The 18,228-nt window shown below is 57.3% G+C and overlaps 1 protein-coding gene across 7 annotated transcripts in view; it reads left to right on the top strand.

Moving 5' to 3' along the window:
• MYO18A (myosin XVIIIA) overlaps positions 1 to 18,228 on the top strand; it is a 101,456-nt gene that overhangs the window by 74,115 nt on the left and 9,113 nt on the right. For 4 of the 7 annotated variants that reach the window (XM_061390580.1, XM_061390579.1, XM_061390577.1 and 1 more), the window contains 19 exons: positions 1,609 to 1,737; positions 2,454 to 2,597; positions 2,969 to 3,058; positions 3,198 to 3,317; positions 3,517 to 3,628; positions 4,177 to 4,304; positions 4,599 to 4,753; positions 6,499 to 6,622; positions 6,710 to 6,910; positions 7,461 to 7,571; positions 8,352 to 8,456; positions 8,733 to 8,879; positions 9,243 to 9,356; positions 10,943 to 11,059; positions 11,228 to 11,311; positions 11,730 to 11,867; positions 13,876 to 14,061; positions 14,446 to 14,585; positions 15,390 to 15,434. In XM_061390580.1, the coding sequence (XP_061246564.1) occupies positions 1,609 to 1,737; positions 2,454 to 2,597; positions 2,969 to 3,058; positions 3,198 to 3,317; positions 3,517 to 3,628; positions 4,177 to 4,304; positions 4,599 to 4,753; positions 6,499 to 6,622; positions 6,710 to 6,910; positions 7,461 to 7,571; positions 8,352 to 8,456; positions 8,733 to 8,879; positions 9,243 to 9,356; positions 10,943 to 11,059; positions 11,228 to 11,311; positions 11,730 to 11,867; positions 13,876 to 14,061; positions 14,446 to 14,585; positions 15,390 to 15,434 (2,390 nt within the window). The remainder of the gene's footprint in view (positions 1 to 1,608; positions 1,738 to 2,453; positions 2,598 to 2,968; positions 3,059 to 3,197; positions 3,318 to 3,516; positions 3,629 to 4,176; positions 4,305 to 4,598; positions 4,754 to 6,498; positions 6,623 to 6,709; positions 6,911 to 7,460; positions 7,572 to 8,351; positions 8,457 to 8,732; positions 8,880 to 9,242; positions 9,357 to 10,942; positions 11,060 to 11,227; positions 11,312 to 11,729; positions 11,868 to 13,875; positions 14,062 to 14,445; positions 14,586 to 15,389; positions 15,435 to 18,228) is intronic. The other 3 variants (XM_061390582.1, XM_061390581.1, XM_061390578.1) reach the window with 1 other exon arrangement.

Here is an 18,228-nt window from a genome sequence, read left to right as displayed (position 1 = left end):
TTGCCTAGAGAATCCCATGGACAGAGGAGCCTGGTGGGCTACAGTCCATGGGGTCGCAAAGAGCTGGACACGACTGAGCGACTTAGCACGCACGCACACAGGCTGTGGTGGTAAGCGAGGATTCCTGTGTGTTTGTCACATTGTTCCAGAGGAAAAGCGGTCTCCATCTCATCCCACAGGTGGCTGGGAGTAGAGCTCAGGCAAGGAAGTTTGGGGGTTTAAGAGCCTCCCTGACTTTGTTTGTAAAATATGTATGGATGGGTATGTCTGGGGGAGGAGATGGCCCTGAGATTTCACCTAATACCCCAAAAGACTCAATGGCACAGACAGCTGTTAAGAGAGGCTCACTACTCTCGACTCTGCACCACCCTTTCTCCAGAGTCTCCGTGTATTTCTGGGCCATTCTCCATCCCCCTCCCTGGCATCTCGCTGCTTCTGCCTAGTCAGACAGCTGCGTGCTGACCACTAGCACGTTGGCCCCCTCCCTCCAGGGACCTGGGTCTTCCCCACGCGCTGTGGAATCTCAGGCTTCTGCACTGTGGGACACGGAGGCTCAGAGAGGGCTGAGACCCACGGGAGATGCCCGGTGCTCAGCCTTATGTGTTGTGGAGGACTGAGCTGGCTTTCTCCCAGGCCAGCCCCACGGTACTCGGTTCCTGCCAGGAGACAAAACGTTCCCAGGAGAAAGTGCGGCCGTCTCCCCACTCCTTCCTTGGAGGGAAGCCTGGGGACGCCATACCTATTGGTGCTGTTTCCTATGGAGTTCATGTCTTCTCTGTACCCCTCCAAAGTGAATATTCTGTCTTCTGGGCTTGGTGGTGGTGGTCTATACTTCCACGGCCTTTGCCCTCTCTGAGGATACCAGAGTCCTGTTTTTTTTCACCTGACCATTTCCCCCTCTTCTTCTCTTAGCACAGAGAATTTTACCCAGGCCCAGCTCAGGGCAGAGAAGACTGAGAGGAAAGGCCAGGTGTGGGGGCGCCCAGCTGGTTCCTCTCACATCTGCCCTCCTACCCCCAAACCTGTATGACAGGTCCCTTGCCTGGGCCAACCCCCGCCCACCCCACCGGTTTTTTCACGAGGTGAAACCTGGGTGTGGGGGTGGGTGTTGGCACATGAAAGAGGAGACGGTCTGGAATGAAACTGAGTGGGGAGGGTGCGGAGAAGGGGCCCCCTCCCCACCCTCTCCCTTCTCTGCACGCCGCTGCCTGGTATTTCCTTCCTTCACACACGTGCCATCCCCTGATCCCAGGCGGCTGGAATCTGTGGTTGGGCCTGTGGTGGCCGTGGTGGCCGTGGGCACAGGGGCGTGGGTGGCCCTGGGGACAAAGCCACCAGAGGTGTTGCGGGGCGTCCACAGCACATCCTTCTTGTCCCAGATGACTTCCTTCTGGCCTCCGTCTCCCTTGTCTCTTTCCCACAGTACTCCCTCCCAAGCCTCCCCAGCCGCCAGCCCTCCTCCCCCTTAGACACCAGGGTTTTAGGCTCTCCCCAGGCCAAGGGCCACGCCCTGGGCCTGCTGGTTTTCTGTGCCAGCTGCTCGTTCCTCTACCGGGCTGCCCCCTGCCTCTCTCCTTCCCCACCTTCATCTGGCCCATGTCTCCACAGGTGTTCTTCCGGGCAGGCACATTGGCACGGTTGGAGGAGCAGCGAGATGAACAAACCAGCAGGAACCTAACCCTGTTCCAAGCGGCCTGCAGGGGCTACCTGGCCCGGCAACACTTCAAGAAGAAGAAGGTGCTGCTCCAGGGACAGCCTGGTCCCTTTACCCAGCCTATCCGGGCAGAGCTGAGCTCCAAGGGTCGGGGTGGGACTGGGAGGGACATTCCCATGGGGCAGGAGGCCGGGCGTGGGGCTGTGAGTTATCTTTGTCTGGGGGACAAGAGGCAGGACCTCCCAGGGGCACCCTGGGCCAGGGCAGGGGATGGGCAGCACCCCCCTGCCAGCCAGAGTGCTCGTGTGCCTGGTGATGAGACCGTGTGGCCTGGTCCGAGGCTGAGTGGTGAGGAGCAGGGCCCAGGCAAAGGTGGGCTAGGGATCGCAGGCTGCTCCATGAAGATTAAGGAGCTGTGTCAGCGACTCCTTTTCTTATTAGCAAGTCCATAAAACAGCCAGCACCGCCGCCTCTTGTGTTTCAGCAAGATTAGGTTTTATAGCACATCTAGGCCGGCGTGCTGGAAATAATCAGGCAGCAAATAAAGCAGACGAAATTATTCCTAATGATGGCAGATCGGTTAGTGCCCAGTGCGGTGCTCCAGGGGCCGCACTCTCTGCCGCCCACTCTCTGAGGATTGGAGGGAGGCTGGGGGCAAGGGGTGGCTCAGGGAGTGTTTGACTTGAGGTGGGTCCAGTGGCCAGAGGGGCAGCCCCAGAGGCTGGGGCTGGTGGCCGGGACCATCCTGGCTGGACTCGGGTCTGACAGCCTGCTGAGCACCACCCCCACCCCAACTTAGATCCAGGACCTGGCCATTCGCTGCGTGCAGAAGAACATCAAGAAGAACAAAGGGGTGAAGGACTGGCCCTGGTGGAAGCTCTTCACCACCGTGAGACCCCTCATCGAGGTCCAGCTGTCAGAAGAGCAGATCCGGAACAAAGACGTACGGAACAGCCCGGGGAGGGGAGGGCTGAACTTCATCCACGTGGGCCAGAGTTTTGCCAACTTGTCTTGGGCTCCCCAGTGCTCCTTTTTGCAGTCCACAGAGCTGGTGTCCTTGAACCATGCCCAGCAAACAGAAGGCATCCTTCTAGGGTGCTGGCTGAGCCCCCGGGTATCCTCTTAGGATAAAACCTCAGGCGTCCACCGCCCATGGGGAAGGGTCTAGGGAAGGAGCCCCAGGCAGGCGGTGGCTTCCAGTTCCCTCATGTCACGGCTTGAGCTTCACCAGCTTGGTTCACCCCAGGGGTACAGATCCTGCCCCACCATCTCCCAGGGGCTCTGCCTTACTTTGCCCTCCTTCCTGCGCCCTAGGAGGAGATCCAGCAGCTGAAGAGCAAGCTCGAGAAAGTGGAGAAGGAGCGGAACGAGCTGCGACTCAGCAGTGACCGGCTGGAGACCCGGGTCAGTGAGTGATTCCCAGCACCAGCCAGACCGACCCCCCTCTGCAGGGTGCCCGGCCCAGGAGGCCCCCCCGCCACCCCCTCACAACTGTTCCAGCTGAGTGAGGCAGTCAACGGGTGGTGACTCCCTCCCCCATCAGATCTCAGAGCTGACATCGGAGCTGACGGATGAACGTAACACAGGAGAGTCCGCCTCCCAGCTGCTGGACGCAGAGACCGCGGAGAGGCTCCGGGCTGAGAAGGAGATGAAGGAGCTGCAGGTGAGGGCAGAGCTGAGCTAGTGGCTGCCACACGTGCTAGTGCCCGTCTGGTCCCCCTAAGACACATGGCATCCTTGCCACCAGCCCAGCACCCCTGTCTGCCCTGGTAAGCTTGTGACCATGGTCTGTGTGGTTCAGGGGCACGGGCGGTACTGAGTGAGGGGGTGGGGCAGCACGGCACATAACCACCTCTCTGCAGACCCAGTACGATGCACTGAAGAAGAAGATGGAGGTGATGGAGATGGAGGTGATGGAGGCCCGTCTCATCCGGGCAGCTGAGATCAACGGGGAAGTGGCTGATGGTGACACAGGTGGGTCAGAGGCCGGAGGACTTGGCCATGGCCTGAGTGGCAAGTTCTGAAGCCCCCGCTAGGCAACCACACCCCTCGTCTCCTGTCTGTAGAGCTGTTATAAGGCTACGTGAAATAAATTGATGAGAAAGTAGAGGTCCCAATAAGTGCAGGGGATTTTCATGGAAGGAGGTAACAATGGCAACCCACTCCAGTATTCTTGCCTGGAGAATCCCATGGACAGAGGAGCCTGGCAGGCCACAGTCAATGGGGTGGCATGAGTCAGATATGACTTAGCAACTAAACCACCGCAGCAACCATGATAATGACAATGTTTGAGGACCATGGTCTGGTGGTCCTTGGGAGAAAACAGCACATGGGGCCGCATCACTCTCTCTAGGCTTCTCCCGGCTAGTGGCTCCTTCTGCCTTGGAAGGAAGTCACTGATCCAGGGACCTTTCTGAGTCCCTCTGGCTGACTCCACCTGCTCCCCAAGCCTTCATCCCCCTCCACCCCTTCTCGGGGACTCTCAGCATCTCATTCATCCACTGTCTGCCCCCACCCCACAGGCGGCGAGTGGCGTCTGAAGTATGAGCGAGCCATGCGGGAGGTGGACTTCACCAAGAAACGGCTCCAGCAGGAGTTTGAGGACAAGCTGGAGGTGGAGCAGCAGAGCAAGAGGCAGCTGGAGAGGCGGGTGAGGCTGGTGCCGGAGAGGTGTGGGGAGGGCTGGGCGCCACATGTTGGCGTGGGGAATGGCCAGTGAGCCAGGCAGGCCCTGGGAGCACAGGGAAGGGTTGGCGCTGGATGTGAGGGACACCCAAGGGCAGACTACTGTCAGAGTGTCTTAGATTCCCTGGACGAGACTGACTTCATCCTTGGTCCCCAGACCACCCTCTCCTTCACCCACTGCCCTCTCCTCACCTCCTCCACCAGTACCTCCAGGCCTCTCGAGGGCCACTGACCCTGCACCCCCATCTCGCCCCCCTAGCTCGGGGACCTGCAGGCAGATAGTGATGAGAGCCAGCGGACGCTGCAGCAGCTCAAGAAGAAGTGCCAGCGGCTGACAGCTGAGCTGCAGGACACCAAGCTGCACCTGGAGGGCCAGCAGGTCCGCAACCACGAGCTGGAGAAGAAGCAGAGGAGGTGGGTGGGTCCCCTGGCCTGGATGCAGCGGGCCTCTTTGAGCAGTTCCCTGCCTCCCTCCAGGGAGGAGAGACGAGAGGGCCTGAATTTGGCCCTCTCATCTGCCTGGTCCCTCGCCCTGGAATAGGAGTCAGGGTCTGACTTCTGACCTCCAAGGCGCATGTAGACCACAGCGTTCCTGACGGCCTGCTCAGGGCTCTGCTCTCAGATGTTGCCTCCCTCACACCCCAGTGTGTGCTGTTACCCTGCCTGGGATCTAGAAGGATGAGCGTCAGCCAGGCCCCATGCAGGAACCACTCCATGGTGGTCCTGCCCCTTGCACCCCCCAACACCTGGCTCCCCATTCCTGTGCCCCCCCACCCCCGCCCCTGTTGCCTCAGCTACACAAACACAGACTCCTGGCTAATGTCATTAAACTACCTGCCACTTCCATCTCATTATGATAATGCCCCGAAGTGGCAAAGGTAGGGGGGACAGCCCTCGCAGGAGAAAAGCCAGTCTAAATTAATTTCCCAGGCCAGGATGGGAATGGGACACCTTTATTAGGAACAGGGAGGAACCCCCACATTCTGGGAACAGCAGGACGTTCCAGGGAATGGGGTGAGCACCCAGTTCCCCTCTGCAGAGGACGGGTTCTCAGAAGAGGCACCGGTTGCTTTTGTGAAGGGACAGCCCCATGGCCCTGGGGGTAAGGAGGGCAGGGCTGGGTCCCTCCAGGGACCCGGGGTTACCCTCGGCCTCCTGGGCTCATTGCCAAGTGAGGGGCACTAGGAAAGCCTTATATTCTTCTCCCCCAGCGCTCTGACTCTCTGCTCCCCTGGTTCTTATCTGTACCCCCACCCTCCCTTTTACCTAGAGGCAGGCACCCTTAGGGGCCCCCCTTGGAGCACCCCATGACAGTGCCAGCTCGACCTAGTTACTATCTTGCTGCACTCCCTGCTGGGTAACTTATTAAGTTTCAGCGGGCCTGGAGTTTTCTTACTTTTTTTTTTTTTTTTTCCTTAACGTGGGGTTGGGATGGGAGTGAGCTTGTCAGTTTTCTACAGGGACAGGAACCCGATTAGCTATTCCAGGAAGGTGTTAAGAGGAATTTCAGCAATTTGCTCCTTGTTTGGAGTCACTGGGCAGGAGATGGAAGGCTGGGAAGTGGAGGAACAAAGGAGGAACCCCCCACCCCGGCCATGGCCCGCGTTCCCCCTTGAAGCATGCTGCCAACTGGGCACAGGGGGATGGGGTCCCCAGCCCGGGGTGGGGTGTCCTGGGGTGATGGGGTGCTGCTGGGACAGGTAGGCCTGGGTAGAAGCTGGGGCCCAGAGGTGGCCCGTCTAGAGCTGTAGAAAGTGCGTGAGATGAGGCAGGACGTTCATTTCCACCCCTTCTGACACCCCTTCTGCCTTCACCCTGGTCCCTCTTCCTATCCTTTGATCTGTTGAAAGAGAAAAGGCTGAGACTTAATGCCAGAGGAGAGTCTGTCCACTTTTTCCCTGGAAGCAGTCTGTGGGTCCCTCTTAGGCCCCCTTGATGAAATGCTCCCCCACCCTTCAAGCCCAGACCAGGTTGCTCAGCAGGGCCCTGGTGGCCTGACCTGTAACCCCTCTGCGCTGGCCCCAAGCTCAGGCTGCATGAGTCCTCCCGTCTTGCACCCTGTCTGGGTCTGTGGCACCACTTCCTGGCAGCCTCCGGGTGCTGGGGGCTGTGACTCTTCCTTCATCTGATGGAGCCGCCATGGCCATGCTCCCTGGCAGGTTCGACAGCGAGCTCTCTCAAGCACATGAGGAGGCCCAGCGAGAGAAGCTGCAGCGGGAGAAACTGCAGCGGGAGAAGGACATGCTCCTCGCTGAGGCCTTCAGCCTGAAGCAGCAGATGGAGGTGCGTGGAGCTGCCTGCCGTCCATACCTCCCCCCGCCCCAGGCTCGGGCTCACCCAGGACCAGCCTCATCTTCTCTTTCCCTCCAGGAAAAAGACATGGACATTGCGGGGTTCACCCAGAAGGTTGTGTCACTGGAGGCCGAGCTCCAGGACATTTCCTCCCAAGAGTCCAAGGATGAAGCCTCTCTGGCCAAGGTCAAGAAACAGCTCCGAGACCTGGAGGCCAAGGTTAAGGATCAGGAGGAGGAGCTGGACGAGCAGGCGGGGACCATCCAGATGCTGGAGCAGGTGCTGAGGGCTGGGCCAAGGGAGGCAGCACTGTCCTCTCCATGTGGGGCAGAGGAGGACGAGATCCTAAATCCAATCGGTCATCCCTTCTCTTATTCACAAAGTACTGAGGGGGCACCTGATCTGTGCCAGCCACAGTGTGAAGATAATTAAGCTTTTTCACGGCACTTTCCATGAAAGCAGATCTTAATTGAGCTCCACTGGTGAGGGGCTCAGGAGGCAGGGTAGCTGGAAGGCCGTGAGCCCGTCCAGCCTGCCACTGAGCCACCGTGTCAGTTCAGGCAGCTAGAGCCCCGAGGCCAAGTGGAAAAGCGGCAGGATTGCCCCCGCGCCCAGCAGCCTTCCCTGGGCCTGTGCCAGGCCTCTAGTAAAGGAGTTCAGTTTCTCTGGAGAAGCCAGCTGCCACCAGAGCAAGGTGGGAGCACAGGGAACTGCTGGCAGAGACGTTCCTGCTCCCGAGCCCAGGAAGAGCGGCCGATCGGGACGTGGTGGGGAGGAGTCGGGGTGCTGCCAGAGAAGAAACCCAGCCCTTACTCCCATCCACCTGCAGGCCAAGCTGCGACTTGAGATGGAGATGGAGCGGATGAGGCAGACCCATTCCAAGGAGATGGAGAATCGGGATGAGGAGGTGGAGGAGGCCCGGCAGTCATGTCAGAAGAAGGTAAACCAGTTGGCTCTGACCCGTCCAGTAGAAACACTGGTTCCTCCATCACTGCTTTACAGTAATAAATTTTCCAGATGTAAACTATTATATATAGGATGGATAAACACTAAGGTCTTACCCTATAGCTCAGGGAGCTATATTCATTATCCTGTGATAAAGCATAATGGAGAAGAACACTTTTTAAAAAAGAATGTCTCTATGTACATAACGAAATCACTTTGCCGTGCAGCAGAGATTGGCACAACATTGCAGATTAACTATATTTCAATTAAAAAACAAATCTAAAGTAAGGGCTTTTCTGTTTTCTTTACCTCTGTTGTCATTCAGTCGCTCAGTCACGTCTGACTCTCTGCGACCCATGGACTGCAGCACGCCAGGCTTCCCCATCCTTCACTATATTCCACTGCTATTCAGGACTGGGAAGTTCTGCTTGGGATCCTGGTGTTGGCCAGGATGTGTGCTGCTCTGAGGGTCCGTAGAGAGGCCCAGGCCCTTGGGGAGCTAACACCCCCCTGCTTTCTGTGCCAAGCTGCAAGCACAAAGGCTCTGGAACAAGAGCTCCCACCTGGGCCTGCGCCGCTGCTCGTGGCCTGCTGTCCCTCCCCTCCCTCCAAGGCTGCTCTGAAACCCTGGGAACTTTGAGTTCAGGGTATGCCCCTCCAGGTCATCCATCTTCAGCCCCTACCCCACTATTCTCCCAGGGGTGCAGGGGGGTCCAGCAGGGAAGGGGCTGGCTGGCACCTGACTCTGAAGGGACCCATGGGCCCCTATTTGCAGTTAAAGCAAATGGAAGTACAGCTTGAGGAAGAGTACGAGGACAAGCAGAAGGTGCTGCGGGAGAAGCGGGAGCTGGAGGGCAAGCTGGCCACACTCAGTGACCAGGTGAGCAGAGACTGCTGGCTGCGGCGGGGAGAGCCGGGAGCAGGAAGGCGCTGGCTCTGTAGGGCCCTGCCAGGAGGGTGATCACTTGCAGGAGGGTGATCACCACCCAGGGCACACCGGGCTTTCTCACCTCGGCTGGTGTGATCCCAGCCCTGCCACTATCGTTGCTCATTAAGGCATCTCTGAGAGTGAGGGCAGGGCGAGGAGGGCGCTCGGGGAAGACAAGCGGAGGCCCTGTGGCGGAGCCCAGAGCCCCAGCCCTTGGTGTCCACCCAGGTGAACCAGCGGGACTTTGAGTCAGAGAAGCGGCTCCGGAAAGACCTGAAGCGCACCAAGGCCCTGCTGGCAGATGCCCAGATCATGCTGGATCACCTGAAGAACAACGCACCCAGCAAGAGGGAGATCGCCCAGCTGAAGAACCAGGTATCCGCAGACAGGACGTCATCAGTTCCCTCTCCCTCTTGCCCCTGCCAGTGGTTCTTGAATCCTTGGGAAGGACGGTGATAGGGAAGCGGGGAGAAGCTGGACTCCTGAGGGTCAGCGTGTGCTGTAGGCATGACAGTCAAGCCCAGAGTGATGTGGATGGCCCAACACCTGCCACCCTGTCGTGGGCAGAGAAGTCAGTGCACTCATAACGCATCACAGCCCTGGGGTCTGAAGTGAACAGAGGAGAAGGAGGAGAGTGCCAGGTTCCCTCTCCCCGGGGAGCCCCCTGCACAGCCCTCCTGTCCCTGGGGAGTGGCTGATGTCCCTCCCTGGGGCGGGGGTGGGGTTGGCTGTGTTCAGTTGGAGGAGTCAGAGTTCACGTGTGCAGCGGCCGTGAAAGCTCGGAAAGCGATGGAGGTGGAGATCGAAGACCTGCACTTGCAGATCGATGACATCGCCAAGGCCAAGACAGCGGTAAGGACGCGGGGTGTGCAGAGCCGGACTCGGGCGGCTGAGGGACAACGGAGCCATGACAGTGGCTCCTTTTACGCCAAACAAGGCTCCTTCCCCAGCCCAGGACTTTCTGCAGGGAGAGTAGGCCTCCACTCCTCTGCCTCTCCCCACTTAGAGGCCTGGGAGGGGGCGGCGAGACGGAGGAGGAAGCCAGCGAGGGCCCATCTCCCTGTTTAACCACCTGCCTGTGGGAGCTTGGCCACAGGCCCCAACACCATAAATAAAGCAGCTAATGTGGCTGAGGGATGTAAACAGGTACCTAGAGATTAGCAGAAGCACCGATAAGAGGACGGGATGACTCTGTTTCCCTCCCCTGCCCCCGGCCAGCCCCACTGACAAGCCCAAGCGGCGGCTAATTAGAGCGCTTATTTAATGCCTCCCTTTTAATTCCCCACCTCTCCCATGGCCCATCCATCGGCCGAGAGCTCATTACTGAGATGCGGCCGCTGGTATACCTCCTCGGGCAGGGAACGGGGCAGGGGAGGAGGCTGGGCTTGGCTCTGAGCTCCCTGGCCCCCCAGCTAGTCCCCCAGCTGCAGAGAGATGCCAGTCTCCTGGGCTTGATTTATCCCTGTGACATTTGTGCTCCTCAGCAGTTTTCAGGTGAGTAATTCAAATTCCTTAATTGTGTTAAAAAAGGCTGTTATAAAATTACCATTTTATTTAAATCCAAGTTAATAAATTTCTTGGCGGAGGCATCCCCAGCTCCCCGCAGCCCGGTAACAAGATGGATGGGGGCAGAGAAGGAGCCAACGTAGTCATTTTGGTTTGGAATTACTGGCTAATAGATTCATTCATTTCCTGAAGCTGCTGTTGGCTGTCTCTTCTCCTCCCTACAGGAGTGGACTGGCCGTGGGGACTGGATGGTCAGGAAGCAGGCAGTCCCGGGGGAGAACACCAGTGCAGGCCAGGAGAGCTTCACAGATTTGCGGGATCCTTCCCTGGGGCCTGGAGAGGGCAGAGGTTAAGGCCTAGCCGCTAGTGCTGGACGATGGGTCGTTTGGTTCTGGGTGGACCTTTTCTGCCTTCTCATTAGCTTCCAAAGAGCTGTGGGGAAGCAGCTGTCATTTAGCCCAGGGTCTGCCTGAGCTGGGCTTCCCAGGTGGCGCTATTTGTAAGGAACCTGCCTGCTAATCCTGGAGATATGAGAGACATGGGTTCCATCCATAGGTTGGGAAGATCCCCTGGAGGAGGGCATGGCAACCTGCTCCAGTATTCTTGCCTGGAGAATCCCTTGGACAGAGGAGCCTGGTGGACTATAGTCCATAGACTTGCAAAGAGTTGGACATGACTGAAGTGACTTAGCACACACACACACGCTGCCTAAGCTGCAAAGACAGTCCTTCCACTCAGCTCCCAGGCCCAGAGCAGGGCAGGACAGGCAGCTCCCTGAGCATCACTGGTCCTGGCACCCCCTCCAGCGGGTCGGCCTGGCCCCATCATTAGCTCCTCCCACGGGTGGTGGCCAAAGGAGGTTCAGTCTTCCCACCCAGAGCCATTAGTCACGCCAGGCCTGATGCTCTTGGTCTGTCTTTGCCTCTGTCCAGCTGGAGGAGCAGCTGAGCCGCCTTCAGCGTGAGAAAAATGAGATCCAGAACCAGCTGGAGGAGGATCAGGAGGACATGAACGAGCTGATGAAGAAGCACAAGGCGGCCGTGGCTCAGGTACCCTGCCCGGGAGTGCCCCACCACACCCTGCAGGGCACCGTCCCCTGGTCCTCCTCGTAGGTCCCTGTCACGGTGCCTGTGTGCCCTGGCCCTCCAAGTGGAGCAGAGCGCGCTGGAATTTGGTGCTCATGGGAAGTCCTGCTTCGGTACTCTTTCCTTTCCCAGGCCTCCCGGGACCTGGCTCAGATGAATGATCTCCAGGCTCAGCTGGAAGAAGCCAACAAAGAGAAGCAAGAGCTGCAGGAGAAGGTGGGGACCAGGATTTCCCTTGGTAAAGAGAGGGTGACAGGGTCCCTGTTCGTGGGGACCAGCTCCCAAGCTCACAGGTTCACACGCGCTTCTCTCTGCCATCAGTCAGCGTCAGTGAGTGCAAAGGCCTAGGCTTGGAGCCATGTCACCAGAGCAGACGTTTTTTGGCTTCAACTGCCTCATTTTGCATTTCTATTCCCTCTCTGGTCCTTAGTTCTCTCCTTTCTCTCCAAAGGGCAAAATGTTTGTCAGCACAGGGTCAGGTTGGGGGGTGCCCCTGTCTCAGGGACCCATCCTTCCAGCTCCCTGTCCAGCCTTCTGGTCACCATGGTGATCTTGCAGGGAAGGGGGTACAGAACCTGCCCCTCTTCCCTTTCCAGGCTCAGTTCTTTCTTCCTTTCCTGCCCCCACCCCCCAGCTACAAGCCCTCCAGAGCCAAGTGGAGTTCCTGGAGCAGTCCATGGTGGACAAGTCCCTGGTGAGCAGGCAGGAAGCTAAGATCCGGGAGCTGGAGACACGCCTGGAGTTTGAAAGGACCCAAGTAAAGCGGCTGGAGGTGGGCACACACTTCCCCTATCCCTTCTGCAGTGGGGAAGGGCCGAGCGGCCCTGGCTGGAGCCACGCATGCTCAGCAGGGCCGGGCAGGCCTGAGGCCGCACCCCCGAGGCCTCTGCCAAGCTTCCAGACCAGCTGACGGGCGGGTGCCTTCTCCCCCGCCCACCCGGCCTGCTCTCTGGGCACCGCGGAGCCTGCCTGCTTTACATTCTGTTTCCGTGCGTGCTTTCTGCCAAGGGACCACAGCAGCTTAGCTTTTCGTCTTCATATTTTCCTCCACCGTGCGCTCCCCCCGTCGGTCCCCTCTGCTCTCCAGCAGGGTCATAAATATGCAGCGGATGGCGCCACTTCTTCAAGGGCTGGAGTCTGTCCTCTCATCTCACCGCTTGCTCTTTCTCTTTCCCTTTCTTATTCCCCTTTTCCGTCAATTTTCCCCATGCCTGCTGTCTCTGCTTTTCTCCTTCCCTCTTCATTTTCCTCCATTTTTGCCCCATTTTTTCCCCTCTCCCTCAGAGTCTGTTTTCTCCCCAATCTCATTCCCTTCCTTCCTTCCCTGAGCTATTTCTTCCTTTCTCCCCATCCCCTTTGTCCTCTCCCTCTACTTTTCATTCTCTTCCCTCTAACCCTTCTCCTTTTTCTGTTCACCCCCGTCTTCTCTTTCCATCCCTCCTAACTATAATCTCCATCCTCCACATTTAATCCTTTCGGTTCCACTCTCTCGAAGCCCACATGCTCCAGCGCCTTTCTAACAGAGCAGGTAGGAAGAAAGAGGCCGGCAAAATGATCTCTCTGGGTTTACACCCCTCTCTCCCTATTTCCTTTCCTCCATCTCGAGCGTGCAGACATCATCTGAGCGCTGACTGACCTCCATGAGAAGTGTGTTCATGCTGTGGGTGCTGAGCATCCCTGCCTCTTTCCCCCTTACCCATGAGTCAGTGGAGCAGGAAAGAGGATGGGGATGGAACCAGGTGACCATGGGGCTGGCAGTGGGCATCGGAGGGCATTAGTACCCTTGACCTAGAGAAAATGTGGCTGAACCTCCTAAGACAAGGTCACAGTTCTCCAGAGAGCTAGAGAGAATTAGAGGAGGCTTAGTAATAGTCCGTGCTCTGCCTTGGTAATATTTTGGTCCACAGTGTGCACACAGAAAGGGTTAAGTAGGTTGCCTCAGGCCCCAAAGCTATTACAGGGCAGAAGAGGCCGGTGGGCTGGTGGCTGTGAACAGACTGCAGCATTTGCCTCCTTTTCTCAAGGGTCCCAGTCCCTTTCCTCAGCTCTGTCTCTCATTTTGCCTTCAGCTCAGACAGCAGTCCTGTGGTTTAGATGCGCAGAATGTTAAACACCTATGGCCCTTAGAGATGTAGCCTAGCACTCTTATCTTTTCAAGACATAGAGGCTAGGGGCCGAGAGCGGAGCCCAGGATTAGGCTCAGAGGCAGTCCAAGATTAGGACCAGAGGCAGGGTGCTTCCCTCACACTGCCCCCACCTCCAGGTTGTTCTCTGCTCGGCATCCTGTGGCCTGGGAGGGGGAACGTGTTCAAGTTTCTGGGGAAAGAGATTCATCGGGTTTAGAGGGATGGCTTTGTGTTTGGCATGTGATGACTGTTTAGTCTCCTCCCAATCCAGAATTCTCAGTAAAGTCATTTGCCTCTGAGCACAGGCTCTGGCTTTTAGGGTTCTGGGTTTAGGGTCTCTGGGGGAAGCCCTGCTGCCTGTGGAGGCCCCGCACATGGCGTCAGTATGGACTCGAGACAGAGCCCTCTTCCGACCTTGGTGATGGTGGTGATAATGACGTAGCACCTTTCGTCTTGCAGAGTGCTGTTACATCGCTTACCTTATTTGGGCCTTAAAAGACCCCTGGGGAATAGGTGTTATTCTCCCCCTTTTATAGAACGGCAAAGGGAGCCACCCACCCTGGGGCTTTAGTGCTTGCCCACCTGAGTCCGGAGCTCTGCCACACCCCACTCTCTGCCCCGCTGATGGATCTCTCTTCCCACTGCCCTGTCCAGAGCCTGGCCAGCCGGCTCAAGGACAACATGGAGAAGCTGACTGAGGAACGGGATCAGCGCGCGGCAGCTGAGAACCGGGAGAAGGAGCAAAACAAGAGGCTGCAGCGGCAGCTCCGGGACACCAAGGAGGAAATGGGCGAGCTTGCCAGGAAGGAAGCCGAGGCGAGCCGCAAGAAGCATGAACTGGTAATGCCCCCCACCCACGAGGCCGCAGGCCGGCAGCCCTCTGAGAGGCTGCTAAACACACACCTCCCCACCCTGGGCTTGTGGAGGTGGGCTGCAAAAAAACCATGGTTTAGAGAATTGGAGGGATGAGAATGTGCCAAGAGGACAGATAGTCCACCAAGCCTGAGGGCAGGCCAGGGGCTAAGGAGGGTGGCACCAGCTCTGCCTCAGGTGAGGCCCGGCCCCCACAGCCCAGCCACACCAGGGCAGAGAAAGTTCTGCAGGTTCTCTGCAGCACCCACAGAGCTGCTGCTGGCCTGGAAAGATGTGAAGCCAGCCTTTTCTGGGGCAGCTGGATAAGACGCCAGCCCTCCTATGGACTGGACTGCCCCCTCTCCCTTCTAGGAGATGGATCTGGAGAGTCTGGAAGCTGCTAACCAGAGCCTGCAGGCTGATCTGAAACTAGCGTTCAAGCGCATCGGGGACCTGCAAGCCGCCATTGAGGACGAGATGGAGAGCGACGAGAACGAGGACCTCATCAATAGGTGAGGGGCCTTTGGCAACTGTGGCCGGCTCGGAGGCCCTCTTGACCACCTCCAGACCAGGTAGAACAGCTGTGACCTGGGTCTCCCCACCACTGAGCTGCCTGCCCACCCTCCCCTCACTGCCAGACCCCAGCATGGACCCCCATCCGACGGCGGCTGAGGGCTGGACAGGTGGTGCCCACGTGAGAAGCCCTCCCCACGCCCTCTCCATTCCCCTTCCTGGGCCTCCCAGGACCTGGCTCTCCAGCTCTGCCTGTTCAAGATGAGTTATTCCCCCGTTTAGCTGCATTTCTGATGGCGCCTGCCCCACTCTGGGGACAGCAGAGATTTAAGGGCCGTGGTGTCTTGTTACAGTACCAGAGATTTTCTCTCATAAAACCCACCCGGGGAAAGGTTTAGGAGATTTGTGGTCTTAGGCTGAGGAGGCAGTCACGAGGCAGGCAGACCAGCGGTAGGGGTGAGTCTGGAGTAGGGGTAGGCTCTGGAGAAGCTCCTAAGGCTGCCCTGGGCAGACCCTCCTGCCCCGGGATTTGCCCCCATCCCGCGTGAAGGCTGGGACTCCATCCTGCTCCTGGGCTGTCCAGGAAGCCTGCTCCTTTGGGGCAGGGAAATGGTACCCTAGGCAACCTCCCTCTGAGCCTCCCTCTGAGCACAGCACTGTCCTACCTCCTGGTCTTAGCCAGCCAGAGCCTTGTCTTGCTGAAGAAGGAGGGGGTCCTCGGCTGAAGGGTCCACCCTGGTTTGCCCGTTGACTTTTCTGTGTTCTTTTGGCCCCCTTGCCCACCCTTTTCTTTCTGTTTCCAGTTTGCAGGACATGGTGACAAAGTATCAGAAAAGAAAGAATAAACCGTGAGGACTGGAGCGCACGCGCTCTCTGCCTCTCCTCGCGTGGTGTCTAACTGCCCCTAACCCCGGGCTCCCCGCTGTGCTGCATGTCGCATGTGGACACACAATGACCTCCACTCCTCTTCCAGCTAGTCTCTCACGCTAACCGGGCTGACTCTGTCCTGGGGGAGGCAGGGCAGCAGGCCAGGGCCTGCATCGGAGGCAGAGGGCAGGCCATGCGGGTGCTCCACCTGGGAGGCTTCTGGCCCCCACATCCTTGGTCAGCAGGATGGGGGCTCCATCAGAAAGTGGCTACCCTTGGTAGCCGCTTTCCGGCCTCTTCCTCTTGGGGGGGAAGATCTGGGTTGGATTTCTCCCCATCTGTGGGCTCCTTTGGAGCCTGACCTGCCTCAAAGAGGTGGGTGTGTTTCATTTTGAAAGGTCCGCCCCCCTACTTTTGGCAGACGGGGTAGAAGGAGAGAGGCATCTAACAGTTACTTGTTGGGAGAAAGCAAGCAACTGTGGATGATGGCGTGGCAGGCTCTGTGTGGCAGGGGGAGGGAACACAGCCAGCTGTGTTTACTGTACCCGCCGTGGGCTCCTCGGGCTCCTCGGGGCAGGAGGCCCCAGGCATTGGTGCCGGAGCTGTCAGTCAGGTGGGGGGAGCCCAGTAGCCCCACCCCCTTTCCGTTTCCTTCTTTCTGGGTGGGAGCCGGACAACAGGTGCAGATGCTTGCACCTTCAGGAGGATTAGATCGAAGTGATCCTCCGTCAGATTCAATAGGGCTGGTCTTTAGAGGTTGTTATTCCAGGGCGGCCTTGGGTTTCCACCCCTCCCCTCTCTCTTGCTGGCAGGCCTCTTCCTCTGGCCAGGATGGGCTGGCGGCAGCGCAAAGGACTCCGTGAGAGCTAATGATAAATGTAATAGTGTGTAACAGTGATAGAGGGCCGCTGGAGCCCGGTTGTCACACACAATTAATATCCCCCGCCGTTCTGTCTCCGTTTGTTTGTTCCCCCGCGATTCGGCTCCCAGTTAACTAATAGCACATGAGCCTGGACATAAATTGTATTTGACACGAGGTTTAATTCCGACCATTTAAAATTTCAACTGCCCCCTGAGCTGGCCTGGCCCTGAAGTTTGTTTACGGGCCTGATTATTTAAGGAAAAGAAGCCAAACATCCTCTATAGGCTTGAAACTGAAGAGAAGGCGAGGGCAGGCAGGCCAGCTTCTCAACTCATGCGCTGCTCTGAATGTAAGGAGGCAAATTCGTATTCTGGGCCCGTAACTGTGTGTCCCCTGTGTGTTCCAGCCCTGCCATCCTTGGGCTGTTGGAGCTTCGAGGCCTGATAAAATGCGCATTTCAGTTCACATTCTAAATTCCTGCACACATGCGCGTGCACACACACCAGTGTGCACTCATGCAGGCACACGGGGGTCTGCAGTCCTAGCCCGGTTCCTGCTGATGGTAGAGGGTGGTGTAGGGGTGGTGTGGGTCTTTCCCTCGGCAGCCCTGAGCCCGAGCTCCAAGTTATTGAGCGCGTGTGCTAAGGCGGGCGAAAAATAATGTTTCGATTTACTTAGAGATACAGTTGTTATTGCCATAACCTTAATGAAAGCAGTAAACAGCACAGTATTAAGGGAGATTTATACAGAAACGCTTTTAACATGTAGACATAGATTTTGCGATGCATACAGCACCTCCTTTCTAAAGGCAATCAATATGGTTATGAACGGTGGTGATAAATTACAGGCTCTGAAGCTGGAGAAGGAGGTTTTTTGCACGGGTGTATAAATCAGGAGGTATTGGCGTTCCATGGGGCCTGTGCACCACAGTAAATCTGCCGGGCTTAGATGGGCACAGGGCTTGCATTAACGGTTTCGGGGTTGTCTACTAAACTCCTGTTTACCCGGGGCATCAGCCAGCCTCGTCTTTGTTATAATTCTGTATTTGACTAAAGCCCATAAAATACGCCTCTTTATTCCCCTCCCCACAAGTCCTGCTGTCTCACAGTCCCCAGAACAGTGTCTGGTGGTGTGGTTTCTTCTCTGTGTGTGTGTGTGTGTGTGTGTACATGCCTGTGTGACTATTTATTCAAGAACATAATTCAGGAACGGGGCTGCTCCTGTTGACACAGATGAAAGGAAATTTATATCAAGGAGAAATCCTAGCGTATCCATAGCAGGGAACATGGTGAGCAGACATTTTGCAGAATTCTAGAAGCATTCTCACTCAGAAGCTGTCTTCAAGCCCTTGCTGCTTTGTGAAGAAATCTCCATGATTTCAGCATCAGAATTTGACTCCTGTGGGCTATCGAGAGGGCTCAGGTCAGCTTGGCCAGTAAAAGCCTTTGGGGAGCAAGAGCCACAGGCTACCTGAGGGAGGAAGAGGAGCTAGGAGAGACAGAGCCTTTGCCGGGGACTTCTGGGCGCCCCCCACCCCAATCTCCTGGTGCAGCTTGGATCTTGGAGCTGTGACCAGCCCCTTGGAAAATGCTGCTGCCCTGCCCTGTCCTTTCTCTGTTTCTGAAAGGCCAAGGGGAGCTTCAGGACGGATCTGGGGTACAGTCTGTAGTGCCCAGGTTGGCATTGCCATCAGCCCAGGAGACTCCAAGTTCAAGTTCACTTAAGTCATAATAAAGCCCTTCTCTTCTCCGTCCCATCACCACCAACCCTCCTTTTGCAGTGAAGTCATGGAAAGTGGGAGTAGCCGTAGCCACATGTGGGGGAACAGGCAGACAAGAACAGCAGAACAGGCCTCAGGGAGGAGGTGAAGGGCCCCTGACTCCGCTTTTGAACCAAGAGCCATTTAGCTATAA

The sequence above is a fragment of the Bos javanicus genome, chromosome 19 (assembly GCF_032452875.1).
Source record: "Bos javanicus breed banteng chromosome 19, ARS-OSU_banteng_1.0, whole genome shotgun sequence".
In the NCBI taxonomy this organism is placed as follows: Eukaryota; Metazoa; Chordata; class Mammalia; order Artiodactyla; family Bovidae; genus Bos; species Bos javanicus.
The sequence above is the reverse complement of the archived record's forward strand: the minus strand, read 5'-3'. Positions and strand labels throughout refer to the sequence as shown.